We start from the raw sequence: 27747 nt of genomic DNA, 5'->3' as shown, positions 1-27747 counted from the left end.
TTATCAAATGGCTGGACTTAGGGGAATATTGACTCCTTCTCTTGTTTTGCTGCCAGTTTCTCAGATAAGGGAAGATCCCAGAAGACACCGACTTCTTCCCCATCTCCTGGTTCCCAAAAAATGTTGCAGTTTGATTCTATAGGCAATACAGCTGAAAGGGTCAAGTCACCTGCTGGCTTTTCTGGAAGTACAGCGTCAGGGCTGAAGCCTAATGTAGCCTTCCCCGACTTGAGTCTGGGGACTAGCAGGTCTGCAGCAGGAGCAGCCTCAGCGAGTGGTGAGTTGTTTTGGTAAAACCATACCACTCCCAGAGCAGGGGAGGGGCGGGTTTCCCCCTTTATTTTTGATGTGGGGCACTAAAGTCTGTGGAAGTTGACTGTTAAGTTTTATCCTGCAGGATGTATGCGCTTCTCCCCTGCTGGTCTTCAGCATCGTTTGTCAGCAGAATTGAACTACCTCAGTGCTATTGAGGAGTCTGTACGACAGCTTACTGATGCAGAACGAGTACGAGGCATATCACTTGCCCAGCAGGAGAGTGTTTCTTTGGCTCAAATTCTGAAGGTAATGGAAAAATACTTCCTTGTCTTAACCTTCCTTTAACCTTCCTTTTTTTATTTTGCAAGAAAATCAATCAAATTAGGGCAAGTTACGCTTTCCTTAGCAATGCAGAGAAATCATGATGGATGCGACGGGGCATCTTTGATGTCCAATTTGTAGGATTAATGCCTATTATCTTTCTTATTTTAAGTTGACACCAAGAAACTGGTGACTTTAGATTGTGTCACTAATGTACCATTAGTGGGAATTGCTGCTTTGGTTGTGTACTTCAGTAAAATGAAAATTTTATTTTGGGTCCCAGTGCCATGCAGTGTAGTTGTTCAGGCAGGATCATTTGTCTTACTCCATTAAAAGGATATTTTTGGTTGAAATTTCTTTACGTTGACAAGATTGCTTGTTCTAGTTTGTTGAGTTAATTGGTCTTTAAGTCCTCTTTCTTTCTACACTGTGGTGGAAGAGTATGAGGAATATGCATTATTTACCGTCTGCGTAAGAAGGGAGTGTCAGTTGGTAGGCTGAAAGTTTTACTTTAGCAGAAGAGGCACCACCAGTAGAGTAGGTCTAGATCTTTCAGAGGTGGATGCAGCAAGTGGCTAAGGCAAAAAAGGTCTTTTCGTGTAACCTGCATGATTAAAAGTTGTTTTTCTGATCCGTAGGCACAGCAGCAGCGCCATGAACGGGACTTAGCTCTTTTGAAAATCAAGGCTGAACAAGAAGCTCTAGAAAGTCAGAGACAACTGGACGAGGCAAGGCAGAAGGCAGCTCAGGTAATGCTGCCCTTCAAAAAATGTGGAGTGTATAACAGGCAAAATGCTGTAAGTAAATTCATGCCTACAAGTATTCTTAATCTGAAGCTGTAAACATCATGAAAGTGCTGAAGGGGTTTAATATAGCTGAAAACAGCTCTTAGGGGCCAATTTCAAACTTTTCTTCATGTAGGTTTTGAGACATAAATCTGTAGTTATTATAACTAGAGAATTCTGAGGAGCTGAACTGGCTGTGTTTGCTGCATAGGTCCATGCAGAGTCACTGCAGCAACTGGTCCAGTCACGGCAGGAGGCTGTACAAGAGACCCCCTGCAAGGCTGCAACCAAGCAGGCAGGAACTGTACTTGGCACTGCAGATGCTCCTCACCAGATTCGTGAGGTAAGGTCCTGAGTGAAAGAAAGAAGCTGTTATAGTTTCAGTATTATTTTGGATACTTTTATGCCTCTATGTTATTGTCTGTTCAGTGTCAGTGCAGCTTTAACGTGACAAATGATAGGACTTTAAAGGAGCTTTTCTGACATCATTACTTAGAAGTCCGTCAGCAGCCTTAAATCCATGTTCACTATTCTTATGATCTTCCAGTTAATGAACTGTTAAGAAGCTTGTTCTCCCAGGGTAGATTGATGGAAGTGAACACATCAGCTTGAATTTGTAAGAATTGCGCTCCACCGGGGGTTGATCCTGTATCTATTTCATATGCAAATCAAATTGGAAAAGCAGGGAAATAACAATTTTGCTTACTTCTGAAGGTAGGGGACCAAAAAATAAAAACAAAATAAGGAAGGGGGAGATCTTCAGCAGAGCTCTTAACTTGATATAGAGTTTCAAGGCTTTTTGAGTGTCTGTTCTTGTGGTATACAGAATATTTATTAGTTGTCAGTTTTATACATTGGTTTATCAGTTTGCATATTTGTTGTTCCCTGTATGTAGCAGCTGCTTCACTTATAGGTAAGAAACACAGTTTTAAAAAAACCCAACTAATTCAAACCCACAGAAGAAATGCTTTTGCTTCTTCCTAGTTTAGCAGTCATTAGGCTTAGGGTTAGGGATGGAATGGAGAAGGCTGATGAGTGGGAACGTAACTGTTCACAGTTTACACACATGATGGTGCTTAGCAAGGCTGGTTTTATGATGGGTAATGGGACTGTAGGATAATACTGATGTACTTGTTCTGGGCTTTGAAACTTGAAGTTTAAATAATTTTTGAATGGACAAGAATGGGTTAGGTTAAAGAAGCAGAAAAGCTCGGCCATCTCAGATACGTGTAGTAGTTGTTGGTAGTAGGTAGTGAGGTCTTGGATAAAGACAAATATTTGTAGTTTATAGAGCTGAAGTGGGTAGAAACCAATTAAGAAACAAAGTAGAAGAAACGGAGATAGCTTTTATTTGGTATAGAGTTTTAATTGCTTGGCTTGCTTTATGTTTGAAGTCCAAGAGTAAGTGGAGCAGTTGATGAGGACTTGGTCAGTGGTGATGGGCTAGCAGAGTAGCTTTTCCATCCATGTTCAGAAATGACTTCTGATATTCAGTTGAAAAAACATTTATTTGAACTGGAATGCAGCAATAGAAATGCCAGTTACCAATGTGCTGGGAATATTTTTGGATGTACTCTGTAATTGTTTATGTGTAAAGGAATGGAGTTTTATCTTCTGCAAAAGAGATAATGTAGCATGCTACTATACAAGTTTGTTTGCTTAGAGTTGACTGTCGTAGTAATGAAGGAGAAAACAGTGGGTGATGTATACAGACAATCCAATTTAAAAAAATACTACTTGTTTCTATAAAATTTGTATATGTTAATTGAAGAGTTAACAAAGAAACTCACTATGTGTATTGGGAGTTATTGAAATACAGGTTATTCCTACCTTTAATACCAACCAGAGTTCCCCGCTCTGCAAGGCACAAACCCTTGAACAAGAAGAAAAATACTAAATTCTAAAGCTTCTGAAAACCAGTGTTATCTGCTGTGGTTTCTGAAGTTTTTGGCAGTCACTGTGTACCTGACTAGAAACATACATTAAAAAGGATAATTTATGGCTATCCATTTATTTTAATGCTGCCAGTTTTAGACCTGACAGTTTGCATGGTATTGGAACTTAAACTTGTTGCTTCCTTTGGAGTGGAAAGAATACTTCTTGCTCTTTGGGCAAGATACACTTCAAATGAAGAAGAAAACATTGTTTCTGCCATTTGTGTGTTTTGGGTTTATTTTAAATTAATTCTAATGGTAAGTCGGGAATGTTTTATTATGTAGGAGTCATTCTACTGATCAGAGTTTGGTTAAGTTGATTACAATGATATAAGTAGTATCTTGCATGTTTCATGTCAATAACTGCACTCTTCATAAGTTAAAGAATATGTATTTAAAGAGCAGTAAGCACCTCCTACAACCAAAATTGACATGTATGTTATTACAAATCATCTTAAAACCATGTCTTACACATTCAATAAATGCCTGTAAATTTGTTCAGTAAATTGCCTGTGAGAGTGAATATTCTCTCTTTCAAAAACATTTTGATGCTGATAAGCTCATTGTATTTCTTTGATTTTTATTGTGCTCAGATGACAGAGTTAGCACGAACCCAGATCTCAGACCCTGTGAGTGTTCCAGCTGCTCCAGTCACCACCTTGTTTGACCACCAGCGACAGCATCATTCAGAGTTCATGAAACAACTGAGAGCTCGTACTGATACGAACAGGTTTTGCCTAATGTTTCACATCTTGGGAAGGGGGAAGTAAAAATTGTTAGGTTTTGCTTCACCTATTCTTGAAGAAAATTTTAAGATGTTCTGAGTGAGAATTTAAGAAGAGTTTAGATTTATGGCCTTAATAGTGTATGCCAGAGGTGACATTAACTGATTCTGTGAAGCTCTATATAGAAGAGCAGAAAAAGATACTCTAAATGTTTTGTGGAATAATGTAACTAGTCTAAGCTGTGATCTTTTCAGGAATTTATAGTAAACTGATGAAAGCTTGTGAAAACTCTATTATTCTTTGGTTTAAGACAATGCAGATTTGCCCAAAATGCTTTTCTTTCTCAGGAAATGTGAGTCTGGTGCCATATCACAAGGTAAAGAGGAGACGGGTGACTCAAAACAGACATACTCGCCAATGTTTGATAGTTATTCAGAATCCTCAAGGTCAAAGGTTCATGATCAGAGGTAAGAAGAGTTTAGATTACACAGGGGTTTTTTGCTATAAATAAGACTAAAGTACAAAGGACTATCAAAATTCCTTCCAATATTTTTTTTAAAAAGAGGGAAAGTCAATATTAAACCTTTCCAACAAGTAAAGCTGCCTTATATTCCAGAGCTTGAAGGTTTACATGCCTACCAGAATATGCTTTGTCTTTCTAATTAGAAGTCCTACCACACTGTGGTCAGCAGTGTAATGGTATATTGCGTGTTAGTATCTTCAGTTTTGTATTTGTTCCAGTTGGACACTTTTTCTTTCGTAATTTAGGAATAGTTGAGTTCCACATGTGCTTTCTCATTCAGCTGAATTAGCAAGAGTCTAGCAAGCCAGTGAAGGGAAACAGTTTTTCTGTATATCTGGAATACAGTGTCCAGTTTTGAGCTCCTTGGTAAAGAGCAGACGTTGACATGCTGGCACAAGTCTGGTGGGGAAACCACCAAGATGGTTAGGAGGCTGGAGTCTGTGATATAAAAGAGAGGCTGAAAGAACTGAGCTAACTTAACCTAGAAAAGAGAAGGCTTGAGGGTGCATTGATCTAGTTGCAGTATCTTAAAGGTGGGTTGTTAGGTAAAACAAGGCTAGACTCTTCTTGGAGGTGCACAGTGAGATGACAAAAGGCAATGGTGACGGACTGCAGAAAGGGGAAAATCATTGGGGAAAAAAAAAGTGCTCCCTGTGAGAGTGGTCAAACACCAATGGGGGTGTAGGGAGGTTATGGGATCCTCTGTCCTTGCAGGTGTTCAGAACTTGGGATGTGGCCTTGGCTTTGATTGGATGTAATACCCTCAGAAATTGTTGAGCTGAGACTATTCTGATTTCTGTGCTGTGGCCTACTTACATACTTATATTGTGTCACCTTTGTAACCTAAAAGTCACTTTAAGTCTCTGTTTATCTGAGTCTTTTTCCCTGTCCTAAATACGTGCATTTTGTGCCCTTCACATTTTTTTCGGTGTCTTTTTGAAATGGGCTAGAATGAAAATGTGGTGCAGGCACCTGTAGAGCTGCCTACTCTAACGTGCATTACTTTCTGTTCTGTTCTTTGTGTATCTGGCCATTTTGTTAGGGGGTTGTTTTTTCTTCACTGCTGCTTTGCACTGGCTTGAGATTTTACATGAAAGGCCTGGAGTATTGCTTGTCTGAGGTTTAGATTTGACTCATTTCTGCTGTTGCTTTCCAGTATCTTGCCTGTGTTTGATACTGGATTTTAGCTTTTTGTTTCCTTTTCGCTTACGTGATCTAGTTAGGTCCTGTGAAGTTTCTCACAGCCCTTCTCTGATCTTGACCAGCTGGAATGATTTTATCCTCTGTAGTTCTTCTGATTTAAAACAATATCACTGTCTCGCTCATACTTTAAAAAAATGTAAGGAGAGATGTTTGCAATGTTTTATCGTCAGTACTCGTTGCCAGGTAGAGGGTGTGCCTACCTACAAACCACTTGCATCCTGAGGTAGAATAAAAATAACAAGTTCCATTGTCAATCAGCAGCTTGATGAGGCTTGGAATTTTGAAGTAGCTAAGCTGCGCTTTGAAAACAAATACAAACCCTCTGCATGCCAGTTATTGCTGGGATGTTAATCATGGTATTTACAGTAGTAATGTAATATAAATATTTTGAAACGTGCAAAGTAATGTTTAAAAAACCTTATCTCTTGATAACACAGTAGTACCAGCAGCCGCCAAGAGAGTCCTTCAGTTCCTTCTTCGAAGGAGAATGAGAAAAAACTTTCCCGTCGTGAAAAGATAACTAGCAGTATTGAAGAGCAGGCTCATACTGGTGTGGATGATTCCTTGCCAAGTGATAGTATTTTATCACTGCCAGATGAAAAAGGTTAGCTGTATTGTTTGTGTGTGATGAATGTGAAGGTATTGAGAGGGGGAGGGAGATGCTGTTTCAGAATTAGTTTGTGAAATAAATGAGGGAATATGGGTGGAGAAAGTAGAGCCCCAGGGGAATCGGTAGCCTCTTAAGAGGTAACAGAGGACGGCACAGTGAGATGGGAACCTTTGAAATCCTACACATCTGAGTGATGGAGTCTGTGGGTTATTCTACTTTCTGCTGTGCTAGTTATAGCCAGATGTTCGCTTGCTGAATACACAGGCTGAATGCCAGCTGTTTCAGCAGTCCCAGAAATGTGTTTACACCTGTGTACAGAAGTCTGTTAGGCCTTTTGAAGCTAGATATCAGTGTTTCATGATGTCTTCGAACTCATGGTCACTCTTTTCTAAAAACACCGATTTTTCTGCATTAGTTATCTTCCTGTCTTTCTTGCCCCCGTAACCTCCCTGAGATGAGAGAGTTAAAACTGCATTCATGATACATACCTGAGCATAAAACCACTTCTCTGATTTCTCCCTTAGATTCTGCTTCTGTTGCGACAGAGTATTCCCTGAAATTTGATGAGTCCATGACAGAGGATGAGATTGAGGAAAAGTCGTTTCGGTCTTTGCTGCCCTCTGAGAGTCATCGCAGAAATAACTTGGAGAAGAAACGGGGTAATCGTGATGATTCTGATGAGGAAGTCTCCCCAGAGAAAACAGCTCTGTCATCTATCAAGGTGGGTTAAGCAACCATAGTTAAGGTAAATTAACTGAACTGAAATAGTTAAGCTGCTGAGCTTCAAGTGAGCCATTTGTAGTTGTCTTTACAAACTTTAGGACTCTTTTCTCCTTGTGGTTCTCTGAGCATCTCAAAGCTTAGAGTTGTGTGAATCATGCTGTATGTCACTGTTCTACACATGTGATGACTTGACTTACGGGACAGTCCATCCAGGCCTCTTACCTGTTCACTTGCGGCTTTGGAGGAGTGACTTTTTGAGGCAGGTTATAAAAGCCCAGTGGATTAAGTCTTCCTACTATGCTTACACGCAGCTAGGAAGTACAAGAGGATGCTCTCTGGCCCAAGAAGGGACATCCCAAAACTGTCATGCAGCCCAGGGCAGAAAAAGCTGGTCTGCACAAAGCTCAGGTGTAAGAGGGGAAGCTGGTTTTCCTTTGTTTTTGTGTGTGTGTGTACATGCACACTTCGTAATTGAAAAAAGCCTTGGAATTTCTGTATTATCAAAACATGCCAAATTTGTCTTGCCTTCTAGGACCTAAGCATGCCATTCTCAGGGGGACAAGATAGTTTCTCTAAATTTACTATGGAGATGGTAAGACAGTATATGAAAGAGGAGGAAATGAGAGCAGCTCATCAGTCCTCACTGCTTCGGCTCCGGGAGAAGGCTCTGAAAGAGAAGACCAAGGCTGAATTAGCTTGGCTGGAACACCAGAAGAAGTAAGGCAGCTCTGATGCTGACTGACCCTTTTCTTACACTTTTACTTGAATTTTTTTTGTAAGATTTTGCTTCCAGCTCACCTCTCCCTTATAAAGTATCAATAGTTGAACTAATCTGACGTCAGTAATCTATACAAATGTTATTGTCACTTGGAAAGAACAGAACCCAGTTTGTAAGTGTGCTTTGATGTTTACATTGAATACGGTCTGATAAAAGAGAATTTCCTTGAAACAGCAGAAGGTCAGATATTTGTCAGTCAGAGAAGGTAGTCCCAGCCATTAATCTGCAAGTCTTAACTCAAGAAGCTGTGACACCGTCAAAGAGACCTCCATTAGCTTGTTGTCTGTCTGAGGTTGTTTTGGTTGACTCAGGCCAAATTTTGTGATTCTGGATGTGTGTTGTACTTCATGATTTGTTTCCAGCCTAACATATACTTTGTCCTGAAATGCTACTTGAAGTGATCACATAGAAGTGATACTACTGAACAGTGGTGGCCAGATTTAACCAATAATACTTTTCCATGGTCACTCTCTGCATTGTTCACGAGATGTTTTCTTCTAATTTCTTGTCATTGTGGCTTTGACAAAGGATTGTGAGGTAATGACTACCCAAGTGACCTTCCTTGGGAGAGGACTTGCTCAAATGGTGAGCATGCTGCCTCTCCAGAGTTTCTACCCATTTATGTGACATCTCATTTCACCTGGCCTTTTAACTGTGCATGTCTAACTACACAGTACAAAATATTCCACTATAGAATATGCTAACAATTAAATACAGGCATATACTCTTCTGCAAGTTAGGAAGAGTCAGCTTTTTTTTTTTTACTTTAAAGAGTAAAAGGCTCGTGGTTGTGCACTTTTTCCTTATTTAATCCTTTCCTCCAAACTATTTGCAGGCATTTGCGAGACAAGGGAGAGGATGATAAGATGCCTCCTATTCGAAAGAGGCAGCGTGGTCTGCTTCTCAGATTACAGCAGGAAAAGGTAACTGATGCCCTCTAGGAAAATCCTGTTGAAACCCCTGTATAGCCATTAAACATTTCAGACATTGTAAAAGCTAAGAATTGAGAGCTCCATACCAGGCTTTTGGATAGGAAGCTAGCAGTATTTCTTACCAGTAAGTTTTATTCACATTTCTGTAGTACTTAACACTTTGTTTTAAAGGGTCCTTCTGTATCAATAATCTCACTGGTTGAGACTTTAAAGTATTCATAGATCTGTTCTTTGCTGCTGAAGTCCAGGCTAGTTACTTCATCATGTAATTGCAGTAATTTTAAACCCATAGCGGACACTGTGGCAGCTTTAGAGTGTGTTCTTGAAAGCTGTCTGTCACAATTCTTATGCTTAATCTTTCATACCTAAAAGGCAGAAATTAAGCGTCTTCAAGAGGCTAACAAGGCTGCTCGGAAAGAGAGACAGCTGATCCTTAAACAGCAGGCAGAAATAGAACGAATCCGTCAGACTACAATGAAACTGCAGGAAAAACTAAAGTCTGCAGGAGAAAACAAGCTGGTAAGTGTTCAGTACAGAAGCTGGAGTCCTGCCTCTCTGATCGTGCAGCTGGTGTTTGACTTCAGTGTTTAGAGGAATGGAAAGCTAAGAGATTAGAGCTATCACTTGGAAGTTTTGTCTGCCTCAAACGATCTCATCCTCTTTATGTCAGCAATTTTGTGTTTAATTTCTTTAAAGTATTGTTTAAGGAAATGTATTTGGAGTAGTTATGAAATGTTTTGCTTTAACTGGGCAGTAGATGGTGTTTGTTAATTCTCAAGCTTAACTAATGACTTCAAGAACATCAGTGTTTTGATGCTTAGATCTCTTAGGCTCTGATTTTGTTTGATTATTTATCAGACCCCAAAGAACTAAATGTTAGCACTAAACCCAAAATTGCTGTTTTGTGTGTATGTTAGTGTCACTACACTAAGTTCTCCATTACGAGATGGCAAGATGGGATTTTGTAACTGTCTGCCTCCTTACAAAATTTTGAGGAGACGCAAGTTGAACAATAGTAGTAGTATAGAAAGGATTGGTTTTCTGTTTAGGTAACTAAATTCTGCTGGAATTTTTTGTTCTAGATACAGTTAAGGGAGAACTTAAATTACAGGGGGAAAGGGTGTACTAAAATACTTCTATGTCAAATTAAAAGGAAGTGGGAAAATGAAGTTAAATCTGCAGGTGGACAAACTTACCTGAAGTAGTATTTGATGTAATCTGGGGAGAAGGTGAACTAACACAATTTTTAAGATGATTGTAAAATAACTATTCTTACTTTTAGTGTTGCTTTTTTTTTTTTTAACAATTGCAGGAACTTCACAGTGAGGATGACACCAAGCAGAGCAATGGTTCCAGCCCGCTTCCAACTGATGCAGAAACACGGAGCCCTTCCCCAATCTCCATCTCCAGCAGTGAGACTAGTAGCATTATGCAGAAACTTAAAAAAATGCGCAGCAGAATGGATGAAAAGTAACTTTTTTTTTTCTTATGCAAAAGTTTACTGTTTTTAATAGAACGAGTTTGGCCAGTATCTGCACTAAAAATGACCATCAGAAAAATTAGAGGTGTTGATGATCACATGCATTTTGATCTGAGTTGCCTGAAAAATAGTTGATTGGAAGCATTAATAGAACAATATTAATCTTTGAATATAATACTTTAAAGGCTATGATTCTTGCATGAATACTGGGATTCGAACATTGTTAGCTGGCAAACTGTATAGTCAAGGGTTTACTGTAGAAGATTGGGGGAAATAATTAAGTATATGTGCAGTTTCAGTGTTTGAAAACTAAGACTGGATCTCTTGATTTAACCTGTTAAATTGTTTTGAATCAAAAATTGTTTCTGCATTTTTTCAGAGTAGGAATTACTTTGTCTGCACTAAACATCCCAAGTGCCTTATGAGGATGTGCTCATTAGTTTGAAGCCTTAAATTCTTATTTGAGACTAATCCATTAAAAATCTGGCCTCTGCCAGTTTCCACAAGAAATAGTCTTCACTTAAACAATTTTTTTGAACTTATAACCAAAGTAGGTGACTATGTTGTAGTCCTTATGGGCGTTCTTTGTAATGTTTTTTTTTTCTTGAGACTCCTAACGCAGCTGGATAAAACATCAAAAAGCAAGCACTTCCACTTGTAAAAGCAAGCTGTCTGTGACTCCTTAGCACCCTATTTGGTTGAAATCATTAGAGAAACACATTTCCAACACTTGCATGTATTTGTATATGATGCAGATAAAAACCAGTAGTAGTAAGGGAGGATTTGGTGTAAATAGGAAAAAACCAAAAACATGTTTTAGTTACATGGTCCTCATGTTCTAGCCTGAATTGATTGCTGTTTTATTCAAACTCTTCTGGTAAGGTCCGGTAAACTGAACAGCCAAAATCACAAATTATTTCAAGGTTCTGAAGTGTCATATTTCCAAAATGAAATTCTTAGTCACATGAAAACCACCACATCGTTATGGCAGCGAACTTTTTCTCAAAGTATGTTTTGAGGTTGGGAAATGGCTTAAGATGAGGGCTTCAAAGGGATGTACTCTGTAGGCCATGTTGACTTCTTGCAACAAAATTTTTCTTCTGATCCTATTTTTTTTGTTTAAAAGAGGGTCTTTGTCTTATATTTTCCACCCAAGCTTCAACATAGAAAATTTCAAGTGGTGATACAAAACCAAGCTACAGCTTATGATTTTTGAAATATAGTAATACTATAAGGGATGACAGATACAGTTTTATATTCAAGACTTCCTGTGCCACTTTTTTCCAGGTAGTGGTTTTGTCAGTATTGTTTTTGAAATCTTATTTTTTCAAAGTACCTTCATTTCTGAGCAACACTTAGGATTGCAGAAAGATTTACATATTAATAAATAAATGTTCTTAGTATTACAAGGGATAGTAGCAGATACAAAGTATGTTCTACTCTTAAAGATATTTTAATTGTCCGTTTAAAATACTGCTCACTTTTCAAAAGGTGGATAGCAGGAGTTGAGCTGAAACAATTGCTTTTAGGCAGAACGAGTGGGAATTGTGTGTGATGTAACATATGTGGCCATGTATTTTTATTTTCACAGTTTTGTCTTGGATTGCTGCATATGTTCAAAGGAAGTACCATTTTCTGTAAACATAAATGATTTTCTAGAACTCGATCTTCCTAATTGTATAGCTTTTGCACACCTTTTGCAGGTATTGTGATAGCGATAGCAGTACTTATTGATTGAAAACCAGTGCCAACTTTGTATCTTTTTTTTTTTTTTATGTCCTTTTTGTAAAACCCGTAAGAATAATATTAACATAAGAGTGAGACATTTTGGTTTGGATGTAATGATGGGAAGCTGCCATTTGAAGAGAATCAGGCTGTGAGATATGGCAAAAAGGAGAGAAGCTGAATAACAAGTGAAGTACAAAGGAATTAGAGGAAGGAATAGGGAAAGCCTGCTATGCTGGATTTGCGGTACTCCATAGCAAGGCAGAAATCCTTTGGCTTCCTTACTTATGAGGCAGCTTTAATATTTCTCTTCTGCTGAAAGGGGAATGGAAGAATAGTTCTGTTTTAATTTAATTGATGAGTCTGTGTAGACTGCATGGAACAGGAGCATGCTCTGTCAAAGAGAATTAACCACTTTCCCCTTGATTTTGTTGTATATGCAACTTTAATGATAATCCATGCAACAGAAGAACTGATGAAATGCTCATTTTCTTTTGCTTTTCTTTAATATGCTGCTTAGCTTGCATTGTAGTTGATAGAGCTATATGGAGCATGGTGTTTTTCTGTAACTGTGATAATTCATTAGGAATTAGCTTAAAATAGTATTTTTTCAGGAAATACCATTTTAAGCACAGCTGTAAGTTTATGTAGATTTTTTGAAAATGATAGGCATTATCTTTCTGCAGTTAGTACTAAAAATGAAAGAGGCAATATGTGAGTGTTCTGAGACCAAATCTGCACTTGGTTGCAAAAAACTAAATAGCAGCTAGGAGTTGAATTACGGGTGTATATACACAGGCTTTTCTTGGAATTGCTCATGTTTTAAAAATACAATACAAAAAAATATATCTCACTTTTTTCTTTCTTCTTTTTTTTTTTTTTTTTTTTTTGTCCCTTTCACTGGTGCTTACCTTTGGAGAAGTATTTTTATTGAGGTTTCACCAGGTGAATGAAAATGTGTTTAAAGTTTCAGGCTAGCAATGTTGTTCATATCACAAAACCAGCATGCTGTTTAATGCTAATAATATACTCTTATCAGCAGTTAGAATAGCAGGAGTTGCAAAAAGATCATGTTGAGATATTTTAACCAGTGCATGTGGAATTCTGCATCCAAGTAATAAAACTCCTTCCAAAATTTAAAGAAAAATACAACATTGTGAAAGTGGCTTGCCTTAATTAACAGAAAATGAAGTGTTGTAAGTGTGTGTATTCTATTACCTTACGCATAACAGTGTATAGTTTTTCTGCTTCAGATGTTGGGTAATAACTATACAATGTTAAATGCAATTAATTTTAAAGTTCTTTGCTAGATGCTATCCTTTTCTCGTTCTTTCTGCCTTTTTTGCTATCTTAGTTTTAAACTCTTCCTCCTTATTTTGTAGACACTGCTCTCCTGTTCACTACTTCTTCTCTGTCTTTACGTCTCACCACTGGGCCTCTCTCAGTGTCTGTTTTCCCAACCTCCACCCCAAATTCCAGCTGTATATCTACAACCAATTGGTCAGGTAACTGTATCTTTCTCAAGTGATAGACTCTTTGATAGAGCATGCTCTGTTCAGTCCCAGAAAGTCAAGAAGTTCTTCCCCAGTGAACATTTTTGACCCTTTCCTCACTGTTCCCAAATCTTTGTTAATGACATAGACAGTGGGATTGGGTGCCCCCTCAGCAGGTTTGCAGGCAACCCCAAGCTGGGTGGTGCAGTTGGCTCACTAGAGGGAAGGGGTGCCCTCCAGAGAGTCCTTGGCAAGCTTGAGGCATGGACCAGTGTGAACCTTATGAAGGTCAGTCAACAAGGCCAAGTGCAAGGTCCTGCAACTCGATCCGGGCAATCTCCAGTGTCAGTATAGACCGAGGGATGAGTGGATTGAGAGCAGCTCTGCCAAGAAGGACTTAGGGATGCTGGTGGACAAAAAATGGGATGTGAGCTGGGAATGTGCACTTGCAGTCATATCCTGGGCAGGAAGTGCAGCCAGCAGGTAGAGGGAGGTGATGTTCCCCCTCTACTCTGCTCTTGTGAGACCCCATCTGGAGTACTGCGTTCAGCTCTGGGGTCCCCAGTATAAGAAAGGCATGGGCCTGTTGGAGTGGGTCCAGAGGAGGCCATGAAAATTGTCAGAGGGATGGAACTCCTCATCTATGAAGACAGGCTGAGAGAATTGGGGGTGTTCAGTCTGGGAAACAGAAGGTTCTGGGGAAACCTTATTGTGGCTTTTCAGTATATAAAGTGAGCTTGCAGGAGAAACAGAGAGACCTCTTACCAGCGCCTGTAGCAACAGGAGAAGGGATAGCAATTTTAGACTGAGAGAGGGTAGATCTAGGTTAAATATAAGGAAGAAACTTTTTATGATGAGAGCGGTGAGACAGTGAATCATGTTTCCCAGAGAAGTTGTGGATGCCTCGTCCCTGGAAGTGTTCAAGGTCAGACTGGACAGGGCTTTGAACAACCTGATCTAGTAAAAGATGTCCCACTTGGTAGTAGTGGGGATGGACTAGATGATCTTTAAGGTCCCTTCTAAACCAAGGCATTCTGTGATTCTCATCTCTTATTCCCACTGTGTTCTGAGTGGCAGGTGGACAGTTTGCTTTGCTCCCACTGTCTGGTCACTACCTCAGAATAGCTGTTGAAACTGTCTAGTTTGGGTTTTAAGTCTGTATACCTTGGATATACATGTAAAAGTACATGTTAGAACAACAGGTTAATGCTTCCGGGTTAATATTTGGAATGCATGTATAAAATGTGTGATGTTAGCACCAGAGAAATAGACTTTGAAATCGTGCTGGTGTAGTCTGAGTGCTGCTGCTTCCTCTTTACTCCCCCAGATATAAAGCTTCATAGATGCCAGATGTAGTTTTGCACTTCTTTTTTCTGTAAAGGTGCTCCTGCTTTTGAGGATGAATGCGTACCCTTGGCGTTGCAACTGGAACCCTCTAGACTGTAGTAAATATTAGGGCAGTGCATATACTACCTTGTGGCTCAGACCTTTCAAACCCCAGGGTTACAAAAGGGTCTGCATCTTTATCCGTGCTGTTTCAATCCTCCTCTTCCTATAGGCTGAATATTGGAACCTACTTTCTCTCCCATCACTTCTGTTGACTTACCTTTCTTACTAAGTAGTATTTGTGTGGTGATTCGTTTAATGGTCATTTAGTTAATTCTCCTCTTTGTGGTCTTCCGGGTTAATTCATATGATATCTGCTTTTGAGGAGTCCTGCTCTTTTGAATCTGTTTATTTCAGTCTTTCTCTTGCGTTTTACTTCAACTGGACTTGCCTCCCTCAAGATCCAGTAAACTGTGAAGATCCAGACATTCTGATGAAATCAAACTGTAGGTGAAGGAAGAGGAAAAAGTTGCCTTCTGCACTGAAACCATTGTGATGACCTCCATAATGACTTCCAAACCCATGATCTGCCAGACTAATTGGAATTGATGTGTATCTGAAAGTAAGAGTTGATAAATCTGGTAGTGCTGGTGAAGGACACAACATAAGCATGACTGTCCCTGTCATGTTTGTAATGCAGTTAGTGTTTGTAGTCTGGTTTCTTAATGTTATTAATCTGTTGGTTTTGCCTAAGAATAGACAGTGTTTGGTGTTTGTCTATAGAAAGCGATAAAGTAATGCACAAAGTAACAGAATCTGTCAGCTTGAAGGTGGCAGGTGTCCCAGAGACTCTTGACATGCTTCTACTTTTCACTTGGTCTTTTTTTGACCATAGGAAAGAAGATTGTAGGCATGTTTTACTGGCTTCTGAAACCTTGATCTTCACATCATAACTTGTACACCTTATCTGAATCTTAGAGAAGGACTTATCTGAATCTTAATCTTTCTGATCAAGTGCCAGCTCACTTTTCCAGGGAACAGAATGAAAACTGAGTGAGCAAACAAGAAATGTCCCTTAGCAGGCAAGACTTGCAGAGCAGCCAGTTGGTTATTCCAGCCTCTGTAAATAAAAGGGTTTTTTTTAAACACGAGAGATTAAAAGGCACAAATGAAATTATTATCTGCTTTGCAGCTTAAAAATCTTGATGCTAAGTGTTTAGGATGACTTGAAAATTACAGATTGTAAGGGCATTTGCAAAGCAGAAAACATCACAAGTCTTAGAAGACTGCCTTTTTAGGCACCACACCTTCTGTAGCCATGACAATGTTTGCCACTCTAGCTGGCAAACCATTTATTTTCTACAGAGTGATTCTATCGTATCTTAAAAATGGCAGCACAGGAGATGAATGGATTGATATACACTCTTCTCTAGACTTGGCATGTTAGAGGTAGTATGTGCAATTGATGTTGAACTTGCTTATTTTTTTCTGCTATTTGCATTTACTGTCCTAAAGGTTAAATGCTATGATCTTGGTTACTTCCATGTTTATAAATGAGATACAGTTGTTCAGGAGCTGGCAAACAGAACAAATATATGCACGTAAACTTACACCTACCAAGTTCTATAAGAATTTCCTCATGTCTGTGGTTTCATGGATAACCTAAGAAATCTTTGTCAGAAAGAAAATACCTGCTAATTTTCAGCATGAGCTTTACTTTTTATTTATTCTTAAACTAGTACCCAGGCATGTTGGTGGCTGGGAAAAAACAGTCCTGCATCCTTATTCTCTTGATGCTTTCAGCTCACAATTAGCATTCCCAGTTATCCATAGAGATGATGCTTAAAGGAACAAGGATAAAAGCTCCAGTAATTCAGGAGAACTATTAATACTGAATCACCTTCTCTTATAATTATGTATTTGGAAAGAACTGTGGGGCAACTGGGCAACTTAAATTCTTCTGTTACTGGGATTAGCAAAAAGAAAGGTTCATTTTTCAAACAGTCACTGCTTTCTTGAGGGTTCCAGTTTAATACCACAGGTACTTTTGATGTCCTGAAATTGGGAATTTACCTCTGTCCATTTCAGTGAATAGTTAGTAACGCTTTTAATGATTTTGAAGATCTTTAAAACGTAAGCAGTATGTTTACATTATGTTGTAGACTTTACTTTCTGCAAAGACAAAAACTCTTGTCTACTTGCATTGATTTTTTTTCAGCAGCACATCAGAAGTCTAGGAGATAGTAGTTAGTATGGATATTGTCCTAGAAAACAATTTGAATAGCTATAATTCTGCGAGTTGTGGCTATAGAGCATTTGAGTATCAGGACCTTTGAGTGTGGTTGGCTGTTTTCCCATTGTCTTCTGCTCTGCCTGTCAGGTTCCTAACTAAGCGAGAACAGAAGCTGATGCAGCGTCGACAACATGCTGAAGAATTGTTGGAGTGGAAACGCCGCCTGGATGCAGAGGAAGCAGAAATACGGCGGATAGAAAAGCAGGCTCTAGCTGCCTGGGACAAAGAGCTGCTCAAAACCAAAATCGCCAAGAAAGAGCTGGGAGATCAAAGAACTGAGCCCAAAGGTAATAGGAAGCGGGGGGAAGTGATGCAAATGATAAGAGTAAAGTATAATTTGACACAACGATTGCTTAGGTTTGCACTTTCTTCCTTTTTTGATGTTTTGGTGGTGGTTCTTCTCTGGACACTTAGAATTTTGATTTCTGCACTCTTTACTGCCTCCTGTTGCCTTGTTCTTTTATTTTACACCTTAGTTAAATATGTATTCCTCCTTTGCTGTATATCTTCTCAAGTAAGCAGTGCAGCATAGGCCCATCAGGTGTTTCTGCATACAATTGAAACTATTCCTGTCTTTCCAAACAAAAATATTGCGTGATATTTTGCTGATCATTTTTTGAACTTTATTAAAACCATTTTCCCCTGTAGTGCTCGAAGTGTCTATCCTCTTAGCCTTATGTTGGTGAGGATGGCTCTTACCAGCAGCTGCTTTCCCCTTGTCTGTGTTTTAAAAAAATTGAAAGCATTTTTTTCTTTCCTCTGTTGTTAATGCAACATAACTGTTTGAAATGTGTAACTGAGCTAAAGTGTGCTAGAATGTGATTAGTGTAAATGATGCTGTTGTGAGGGAAAATAAGTTCCCAGATGTTGGGAGCTACATCTTCACTGTTTGGTCTTAAGTGGACCATACTTTCAGCATGAAGCACAGAGAACTGGATTGTGGTGGGAGAAAATAATGAAACTTCAGGAATTGTTCTAGAAACAATCAATTTTCCTTTTTTCCCCACTTTGCTGAAAGCAGGCAGCATGTCCTTTGAATGTGCAAAGGGAATTCAGAATTATGTCCTATTACACTTGTTACGGAAAACAGTCACATGGATTTTAGGCATTGTAAGACATTTTAGAGGTGATGTCTGTATGAGTCAGTGAGTTCCAATGAACAAAAATTCAGCATGAATGCTGAGTTCTCATCAACAGATGAGAAAATAACACTTGCTTTCTATTATTTGTATCTACCAGTAAGCATTGGAGCACAGCCCTGCTTCAGAATTTCCTCTCCCCAGCCCTTGCTCAAATATTGCATAGTTCTCCATGGCTGCCTCAGTAATGCTGTGACTCCTGCGGAATTCAGTAAACAGGAGTATTGAAAACCCAACTTATTATTTTACTTGTTGCCATTTGAGAGAGTCATGATGAAATCATAACATTAAAATGTTTTCTGTAACTACTGTAAAGGAAGCAATCAATTCTAAATTCAAGATCTGGCTTGCAGATTATATGCTCCTCCATGACTTCTTAAGACTAATAGTGACTCTTGCTGGTGTATGGTCAACTGGAAGGACAGGTTTCCCTAACAATCTTTTTGGAGTGTGTTGTCTGGAAAATACTAGAATATCTCAAAAACCTCTTTATTTTAGACATTCAGTGATCACTAAGAATGTTTGGCAGTCTTAAATCATAGTTCTCTGGTAAACGTGCTTGTTCTTGCTAAATATTCCACCCTCGGTGTCTAGGTGAGTGAAGTAATTCTTGCCAATTCGACATGTGCTGGTAGCAGTTGCTGCTTTCTATGCAGGCAGCAGTATCTCTGAAGGCGTGTAAGTCAGTGCAAGTTCTTACACACTTTGGTTTTTCTCTCATTGAATCTAAGAAACAGCTAGCGAAGAAGAGTCTCCAGTGCCTTCTTGCTCTCATCTGAACAGTGAAAGCTCTATCCCAGAAGATCTTGGCAGTCTAGCTGCTGAGTCTGTCCCATCAGAGACTATGTGCCACAGACAGCCAGAAAGCCCAGATCAAAGTACAAATAATGAGGAAATGGTTTATTCTGAAGAGTTCAAGTCCTCTGCCTCACCTGGCAAACTTGTGAGTGAGCTTTTTGTGCTGTATATATTCTTACACTTGTAAAATCTCAGTTGTCAGAGATTATTAGCTGTGTTTGCAGTGCCATTTTACATTACTGTGAATGAACATTGTGATCAGATATGTTCTTTGAAGTCTTAAGGAAAAACTGCTTCAGCATAGGGTTTAGATATTTTTAAACTTGTGGGTAGTCTTGCAAAATGTTTTGTGTATGTCACGTAGGTATGCAGTATTAAGTGGTGGAACACTGACCCAGTTTACCAGTGTGAATTACCTGTAGGCTAGCTTGTTACCATTGTATAAATTCTTTGAGGCCGTGGAAACTATGCTCTGTTTTTCCGCTTTGCTTTATTTGGAAGTAATGTATCCCAGGGCATATAGGAAGAGGCAGAGCTGCAACCTCATGCACAATCCTTTGGGTTTCAGATTATGTCTGCTTGCTAGCTAATGCTGCCTTATTATTGTATTCCAACTGTTATTTCTACTTGGTTGTTAATTTTGACAAGTTTCTCATCCTGGTAACTTTGCCCAGTGAGACAGAAAATGCACTGTCTGTGAGGTTAAAGAGCTGCTCATCTAGACTTATTACAAGTATTTTCTTGGAAAGTTTTCTGAGAAGATAGTGAGGTGAAAGATCTAATATGTTCCAGAGGTTGTGTTCAAGGTGTGTGGTATAATGTTGAAGCAGTAAGCAGCATTTTGGAAAAATATTTGCTCTTAGATTTTTTTTGCCTGGCCTCAGAGAAATAGTGCTCTGTTGTTTTAGTGATTTAGGTTGTCATCTTGCATCCCATGCATGAAATGGTCCTTTTGCTTTCACCAGTACGTTGTACTAGGAGTTCCTATTGCGGTAGTTGTTACCAAATAAGATTACATGAACTGTATCGGAACACCTGTGAGTCAGAAGCATGTCAGTTCACTCAGGTGGTAATAAGCAATCTAAGCAGGTTTACTGAAGTCTAGGTTCTAAGAAAGGAGTCAGCTATTGCTGCTCTTGGTATTTTTGTTTCATATAGCAAACTAAGGTTAAATTATTCTTAAGATAGTTGGATAGGTACCACTGGTTATGAGATGTTCTCTAGTCATGCTGTTCTTTCCTTGTAACTAGCTTCTGATGACAATGATCTACTTTCAGACAGAGCTTTACAAGCAGTTACTTACTTGTCCTTTTCTTTTCCCATAGTCTCCTCCCAAAAGCAGCGTATCTGTATCAAAGCAAGATTCCAGCAAAAGCAGCCATAGAACTGGAGGACAGCTACGTTCACCTGTGAAGTCTCAACAGATATCTCACAACTGGTCTGATGAATCTTTATCTATGACACAGTCAGGTAAGTGTAATACCTGCTTGGGTTTAAGTTGCTTTTTCAAAGCTTTTGCTTTTAACAAGTAAACTTGAAATGCAGGCATAGATGTGGGGAGGCAGACAGAAATTCCTGGAAATTGCCAAGGTTTGGGATTTTGTGGGAGTATTTTCCCGTGATGTAATTTAATCACTTCAGCTTAAGAAGGTCTTAATTTGTAAGAAGGTCTATATATTATCTCTTCTTTTAGAAATCTTTGATTTCAAATGCTGAAGAAAAGGTATATGAGGTGGGAAGCTGATCAGGATGGTGCTGGTTTCACAATAAATCATTCCATTATAAAGAGATGAATCTTCCAAGCTGCTGAGTAGTTATGTTGTCATTGCTATGTCAGTCCAATTAATGCGTAGACAAGATCGTCAAAGATGAAAGCATGTGCAGATCTTTCCCTTATGAGTTGATCAAGAAAAGCTATAATTACATAATGGTCACTTACTATTTGGGAGGAGTTTGTAATTACAGTGGCATCATAAAGTACTCTGATTAGCAAGTGAGATTCCATTCTTTTTGTTCTCCTTGTTTGGGTTTTTGTGTTCGGTGTTTTGTTGGGTTTTTTTTAAGTTCTGTAAATGGTTAACAACAGTTGTTAATGGAAAAAGAATACGGTAGTTTGATTGTATTTACTGGCTGTTGTTGATGATTAAATCCTTCATTATGGTGGTTTGTTGTCTTGAGAAATTAGATTGATTAGCAGCTGTTCCTGCTGGCTGACCAAGGGAGACTGGTGACTTTCTAGCGTGTTCAGTCCAGCAATTGGCGTTTGTAAGCATCCAAGCCTTTTGGTCCAGAAAACATTATAGGTAATATTGAGCGTTAGAAAAGCAAACCAGTGAAAATCCTTCTCTTAGGAGCTCTGCAGTGCTGCTATAGAAGAGGAAGGGAGACATCAGCTGCAGGGAGGAGCGCCAGTAAGACTATGTCAGATAAATATTTTTAAGAGTTTTTGGTACTTAATTGTGGTAGCACCGATGTGGAACAAGGATCTTGTTTCACACTATGTTTCACACTACATTTAAAACAAGGAACAAGTAGACATAATCAGGTGGGCGGAAAAGAACAAGTAATGAGATGCTGAGTCAGCTTCTCTATAAACTCTAAGAGATTGTTACAGCAGAAATAATGAAAGTAGTAGAGTTACGGTAGAATGGGGTTGTCATGCTGGGAACGGATCTGAGTATCGGGGGATAATGTATCAAGGGAAAAGAGGTAAAACATCGTCATTAGTACTGGAAGACCAGGTTGCATGAAGTTCTGAGGATGGAGAGGAATGGAGAAGATCTTATAGATGTTAATAAGGATAACGATTAAGAAAAAAATTGTTGGGGTGGAAGGTAGCTACAGTCAGTAATGGCATCATAGGAGGATCTGTAAAATTGAAGTTGGAGCAAAGATATGTCAAGAAGTTTTGTATAAGCTATTACTGAGTAGTCCCCCACGTGTCTAAGCTCAACTCTACTTCCATTCACCCTAAATAAGTTGTCATCCTGAGGCCTGACAACAGTGAAAATCTCTGTGTTGTTCAAATTGACTTTTTTCCAACTGTTGACCAGTCAGCTCTCCATTTCATAGATCTATTTAGGTGGCAGAAAATCTAAATGAGCCAGAAACCTATATTTGTTTTGGAGCCCACTCTTCTAAGTGATATTCTCATCAGTGAAGCATACCCTGTAGCTCAAAACCGTATATTGCGATTGTAAACAAATATTTCAGATCTATTTGTGTTATGCATCTTTAAGTTGTCATATTCTTAAATATGTCAGAAAAAAATTTCTGCAGCAGCTGACTTGATAAGCAGTTAATGAGGTAGTAGCATAAACGTGGGCAGTTGATATCAACAAGTTTGGTAACAAGTTTCTTCTAGGTAACAAGCCTTTCTCTTCTAAATTAAATAGGATGCAGCACTTTTTCATATCCCACTTTAAGAACCTGTCTATGTTAAAATGAACACGTTGACATTAAAATCATTGATATTTTGCTGGACCATATTTTGTATTTACTAAACAACTATTTATTGCTTTGCATGGAGCTGTTTTGTAAGGTGCAAGTTTACAAAGACTAAAACTAAACTTTTTCAGAAACCACATCTGATCAAAGTGACATTGAAGGACGAATCAGGGCCCTGAAAGATGAACTACGGAAAAGGAAGTCTGTGGTTTACCAGCTGAAAAAGGAACAGAAAAAGAGACAAAAGGAGAGACTGAAGGCCCAGGAAGCCAGTTTGATCAAACAACTGGAGGTTAGAAACAGTAGGAAGAAGGGCAAAGTAAAAGACTGTTAGCCTTGGATAGATCATTATAGTATGGATGGTATTGGCAGAATATTGTATCAACAGCTGTGACAGACACATTACTGTGATATAAGTGTGACTGTGTTCTGACTATTTAATTGTTTTCAATAATGAACCAGAGCCTTGAGGCATAAATGCCTTTCCCCTTTAAAATGTATATCTTTAATGGGCTACTAGTAGCATTCAGGGGTCTTATCTATGTTTATAGGCATCAGTATCCTAGCTTGGATGAAAGAATGATGCTTATGTAATTTGGTTTTGAAAGTAAATTATTAAAATTTCTAGGATTCACAACTGTAGAGCTTTAGGAAGTTAAATAGATGGCTTTACAGAGAAACCAAGTGTATCCTTTATTCATTTAATGGTTTGGATTGCTGGATTGTAGTTATGGTTTAGCAGACTAACAGCCATAATTGTTTTACATGTGCAGTCGTATGATGAGTTTATCAAGAAGACTGAAGCAGAGCTGAGCCAAGATCTGGAGGCATCACCAACAGCCAAACCTCAGATTAAAACTCCATCCTCAGCTGCTGCTGAAAAACCAAAGATCAAGGCACCACCGCTCCATAGGTAACTGGGATTTCTTCTTCTTTTTTACATTATTCTGAAACTGTGGTGAATGCTGTTTTAGCGGGAACCATGAGTGCAAGGAAAGTTGGTAAGTGCTCTTCCTTCAAGCACTGGACAGTGGCAGTATCCTGTTGACCTATTTGCTGGTCTCGTCAGACCCAAAACAGGTACAGTGTACTGTCCTTGTAGGCATACGCATCTCACTTTTTGTCCTGCCCAGCCTTTCAGGTCCCATTTTCAAGTTCTTTCTGAACAATCGTTTTCAGTTGTGCAAGAATTGTGCCAAATGGTTGTATGGATTGCAGACGTAAATGAATTTTTTTCCCCATTTTGGTCACTCATGCGTGCCACAGTGTGAGGCAAACCATTCAGCTTTGCAACTTAAATCTGGTTTAGATCTCAGGTTTTAAAAGGTGGAGAATTTCTACACTCCAGTGTATTTTGAAGTGTTTCCTTTTCTCCAGCAGATGGTGCGATTTTAGTGCATTCAAGTAAAAAAAAAAAGGTTTCTTATTCTTTTTTCTTTTTTTCTTTTTTTGTTTCAAAAAAGGCTAAAGTTTGATTAGTCTTTTAAAAAATTAGTTTCCTGGACTTGCCAAAGTCTCCCCTCTGTCCCCATTCCTATTTTCTAAGGTCACAGTATGTTGACAAACTGCTTATGTTATCATTCGTGTGGTATTATAATTATAGAGGCTTGTATTTCTATTTTTATTTACTAAAAAAAAAAAACAACAAAAAGAACCCAATATACTCTGGTTTAACCATGATTCATGCAATTTGATTTTTCAAATTTAGGCCTGAGACAGCTAAAAACTGGAAATCACTGGCTGAATCAGAGCGATCCAGAGCATCTTTGGAATCCATTTCAGAACATGCAGGTATGTAACTGGAAGATTCTGTACTACAGGTTAAAATTATGAAGTCTGACTGTTTTAAAATTCTTTAATTTTTACCTTCTTGATTCAAGAAGAGGTTTTAAGAGATGGTGCAGACTTTATCTGTAATGATCAAGCTATTTTTTTTGCTGGTTTTATTTAGTAGGCTTCTTCTTTTGCTGTTTCTTGTATATTCAGTGTTTAGTTTTACTCTTGCTGAGGTTTGTGTGAAACCAAAGTTAAGTGACAGCTTTTTTTCTCCCTTCTATTTTTTATTCTTTTTTCACTTGAAGAAAGTAAGAAAACCAGAAATCATGAAGAATTTAGGAACAGGGGTGGTTTTCTTTAGATACTTTTCAATATTACGCTGTTGATCATTGTCTATTCATTATCTGCACTTCTATTCTTGGTTATATTTGTGGCTTGCAAACAAATAACTTGCCTTGGGCTTAGTATTTTATGGTGTTATGAAATACTGGTACAAGGAACAGAATTGGAAGGAAAGTGTTAGCACCCTGGAACTGTGTGAATGTTGCTTGTGTTCATAGGACAGCTAGATATACATGTTTCCAAGGCACCAGTTTGTATCTTCTTTTAGCATAGAAACCTTGAGGTTAGTTTTGTTGCCTGTGGTTGCAGTTTTCAATAAAACAACGCAGGCTGTATGATCTGCTATAATTCACTGTTTATTTTCCTTCAAGATGCTGTATCATCAAGGACTGAGGAATCTGTGCCTGTGCACACCAAGAAGGTGGCTGTGACAGATATTCATGCTTCTGGAACATCTTCCTCGGTTTTGATGTCACCGAGAAGTTCCAGAGCAGAATCTGGTGATTCCTTAGATAATGTACCTTCATCATCTCTTTTCAAAGATGTGAAAGACATCAGCAGAATATCCCATGGGTCAATGAACAATGTGGCAAATGCATCCAGTGATGAGGCTGCCTTCAGTCATAAATCTGAGATACAGGAAGACTTGGAATACATAAAGTCAGAGGAATATGAGATTGAAGGTTCTCATGTTAAACCTTTGGAGAGTTCTGATGTCTTGTTGACGTTAGATAAAGAGCAGGACAGCTCACAGGACATCCTTCCAAAGAAAGTCCTCTGTTCGGAAGACAAGCACTCTCAGAAGGAACTGTTTGGTTTGGCTGTGGAAAGTCTTGATGGTACAGAAGAAATCTTAGAACACAGACTGGTAGATAAAGAAGCCGTAAGTGGCCCAAGTGTAGAAGAGTCTTCTCGCAAGCTCAGCAGATCTGCAGAGGAGAAAGGTTACCTGCTTTCAGAACAACCCTTTAGTCAGAAAGAGCCATCATACCTTGAAGACTTTGAAGGATCCTCCTCCAGAAAACGGGCATCAACTGAAGAAACGTTTCCTGGGGGGCATTACAAAGATGACTTCGAAGCATCTCTTCTCTCCCCTAATGGGGAGTCACTGAGAGAGTGGTCGCAGCACACACAGACCAGCAGAAGCAGATCCACCAGCCTCGGCAGTGATGGCGAAATCAGTGAATGCCTCAGCGACAGGTCTCTCTCTCTCTCTGGCAGCATGCATTCAGAGAGGTTATTAGAACTTAAGTCCCCAACAGAACTTATAAAAAACACTGAACGCAGAGATGTGGAGCAAGAACAGTCCCCTGCTGGATCACCACTGTGGGCCTCTGTTTTGGTCATGGAAGAAACAGATAGTTTGCTGAATTTCAGCATTGGTGATAGAGTACTTGTGAGTAAAGTCCAACCTGGAACATTGCGATTCAAGGGTCTGACTAAATTTGCCAAAGGATTTTGGGCTGGCGTGGAGTTGGATAAACCTGAAGGGAACAATAATGGAACTTATGATGGTATTAAATATTTTGATTGCAAAGAAAAGCATGGTATTTTTGCTCCTCCTCAAAAAATCTCTCACATTACAGGAAGTATTGATAGCCATTTAGACACAAACAAGGATGAAGACTCATTGTTCGATGATAGACTGGAGAAGCAACACAAAGCAGAGCAGAAAGACAGAGGGAGTTCCAAACCTGGCAAAGAGGATGAAAGCCAGGGCAGAGATGCAGCAGAGAACTATCCCCAGGATAAAGCTCCTGCAGACACAGCTGTTTCAGAAGCCTCAGCTGAAGAGAGGGTTGATGAGGAGTTGTCTTCTAAAGCAAACAGCATAAAGGAGACTTGTGTAGCTACTGAATCATTTGCCCAAGAACAGTCAGTGGTGGATTATCTGAAGCATGCTGTAAAAGAGGAGACCAGCCTTGCTTCTCGCACTCCTAGTGTTGTGGATGAGATTTCCACTGTTCAGTTGGATGACATCCCAGATTTCCTTTCTGAAAAACTGGAGAAGCAGAAGACACTGGGAGAAGAGTGTGCTGAAAAATTAGATGATCTCTCTCCTGGAGTTGTGGAGAAGCCTGCAACACCACTTCTGGATTTGCTGACAAAAGAAAAGAACCAGTTAGAAGCACAGCTTAGACTACCGCTTAGAGAGGAAGAAAAGTCAAAAGACCAACTGGAAAAAGTCAGTTTGCTGACAGACAGTCTACTTAGAGATTTTGTGAAAGACACAGTCAATCAGTTACAGCAAATAAAGAAGGTCAGGAATGAGAAAATCCAGCTCAGCAACCAGGAGCTCTGTGATGTGAAGGAGGATTCCAGTCCCCCATGCCAGCACGTAGAAAATCAGATTCCTGACGGACTGAATAACTTTTTTCTAAGTTGCAATTTGGAAGATGAAAGAGAAGAACTCTCCTCTCCAGACATGTGTCCCAGACCAGTAAGTAGCAAACTGATGTTAAGAGTTGATTGTTCCTTTGACTGATGATGATTGAATCTGAGGAATGCTGTGTGGCACCAGTTTGTTTTTTCCCAAGTTCTGTTGAGTGATGTGGAGATTGCCTGTACGTATGTCTTACATGTTTGTTCTTGTGTATCCCAGGTCATGGATCGTTTTGATAGCCCTACAGGCTGAAAGTTGCGTTTTGGCACATGAAAGTGAAAAATACTTCTTTTAGGTTGCATTCTGCTTACATGTTCAATTTGTATTTAAGCCTTACCTTCATTTTTTATTTTAAAAACAGCAAAATCCGGTAGGCTGTAAACTTACCTCTGTCTATTCTTGATACAAAATAATCGTCCTCAAATATAATTAGTTGCTATGGATGTCATTAAGTTGTCAGGGTGTTCTATCCACTGAACTAATATATCGTGAGTAGTAGAAGTTCAAGCTTCCTCAGAACAGCCATTAATGATACAGGTACAGGACATGGCCTTTCTGCTGAAGATCCCAGTAAACCTGTCTGCTTTGCCATTGATCTCAGTATATTATCATCACAGAAAACTTCAGCCCATTTCACCAGTAATAGCACCACTCAGTCACTAAAACAACCGTCGCCTGCTAAAAGCTTTTAAGCACTTGATTTAGATCTGAGACTGCTGGTAAGTGAAGTGAAAAGCTGTATGTCATATTATCAGT

General features: G+C 39.1%; 1 protein-coding gene across 9 annotated transcripts in view; it reads left to right on the top strand.

Annotated features, from left to right (window-relative positions):
* Positions 1-27747, top strand: part of CEP350 (centrosomal protein 350) — an 80766-nt gene that overhangs the window by 39903 nt on the left and 13116 nt on the right. For 5 of the 9 annotated variants that reach the window (XM_080407359.1, XM_080407357.1, XM_080407358.1 and 2 more), the window contains 20 exons: positions 57-277; positions 398-561; positions 1215-1373; positions 1573-1704; positions 3889-4025; positions 4368-4487; positions 6184-6350; positions 6881-7077; positions 7612-7796; positions 8693-8780; positions 9162-9308; positions 10102-10259; positions 13377-13499; positions 17194-17393; positions 18977-19188; positions 20369-20513; positions 22622-22782; positions 23264-23403; positions 24199-24281; positions 24980-27048. In XM_080407359.1, coding sequence (XP_080263485.1) covers positions 57-277; positions 398-561; positions 1215-1373; positions 1573-1704; positions 3889-4025; positions 4368-4487; positions 6184-6350; positions 6881-7077; positions 7612-7796; positions 8693-8780; positions 9162-9308; positions 10102-10259; positions 13377-13499; positions 17194-17393; positions 18977-19188; positions 20369-20513; positions 22622-22782; positions 23264-23403; positions 24199-24281; positions 24980-27048 — 5008 coding nt within the window. The remainder of the gene's footprint in view (positions 1-56; positions 278-397; positions 562-1214; positions 1374-1572; positions 1705-3888; positions 4026-4367; positions 4488-6183; positions 6351-6880; positions 7078-7611; positions 7797-8692; positions 8781-9161; positions 9309-10101; positions 10260-13376; positions 13500-17193; positions 17394-18976; positions 19189-20368; positions 20514-22621; positions 22783-23263; positions 23404-24198; positions 24282-24979; positions 27049-27747) is intronic. The other 4 variants (XM_080407361.1, XM_080407360.1, XM_080407363.1 and 1 more) reach the window with 3 other exon arrangements.

This window comes from Falco punctatus (assembly GCF_963210335.1).
Source record: "Falco punctatus genome assembly, chromosome: 11".
Taxonomy (NCBI): Eukaryota; Metazoa; Chordata; class Aves; order Falconiformes; family Falconidae; genus Falco; species Falco punctatus.
This window is presented reverse-complemented; position numbering and strand designations above follow the sequence as displayed.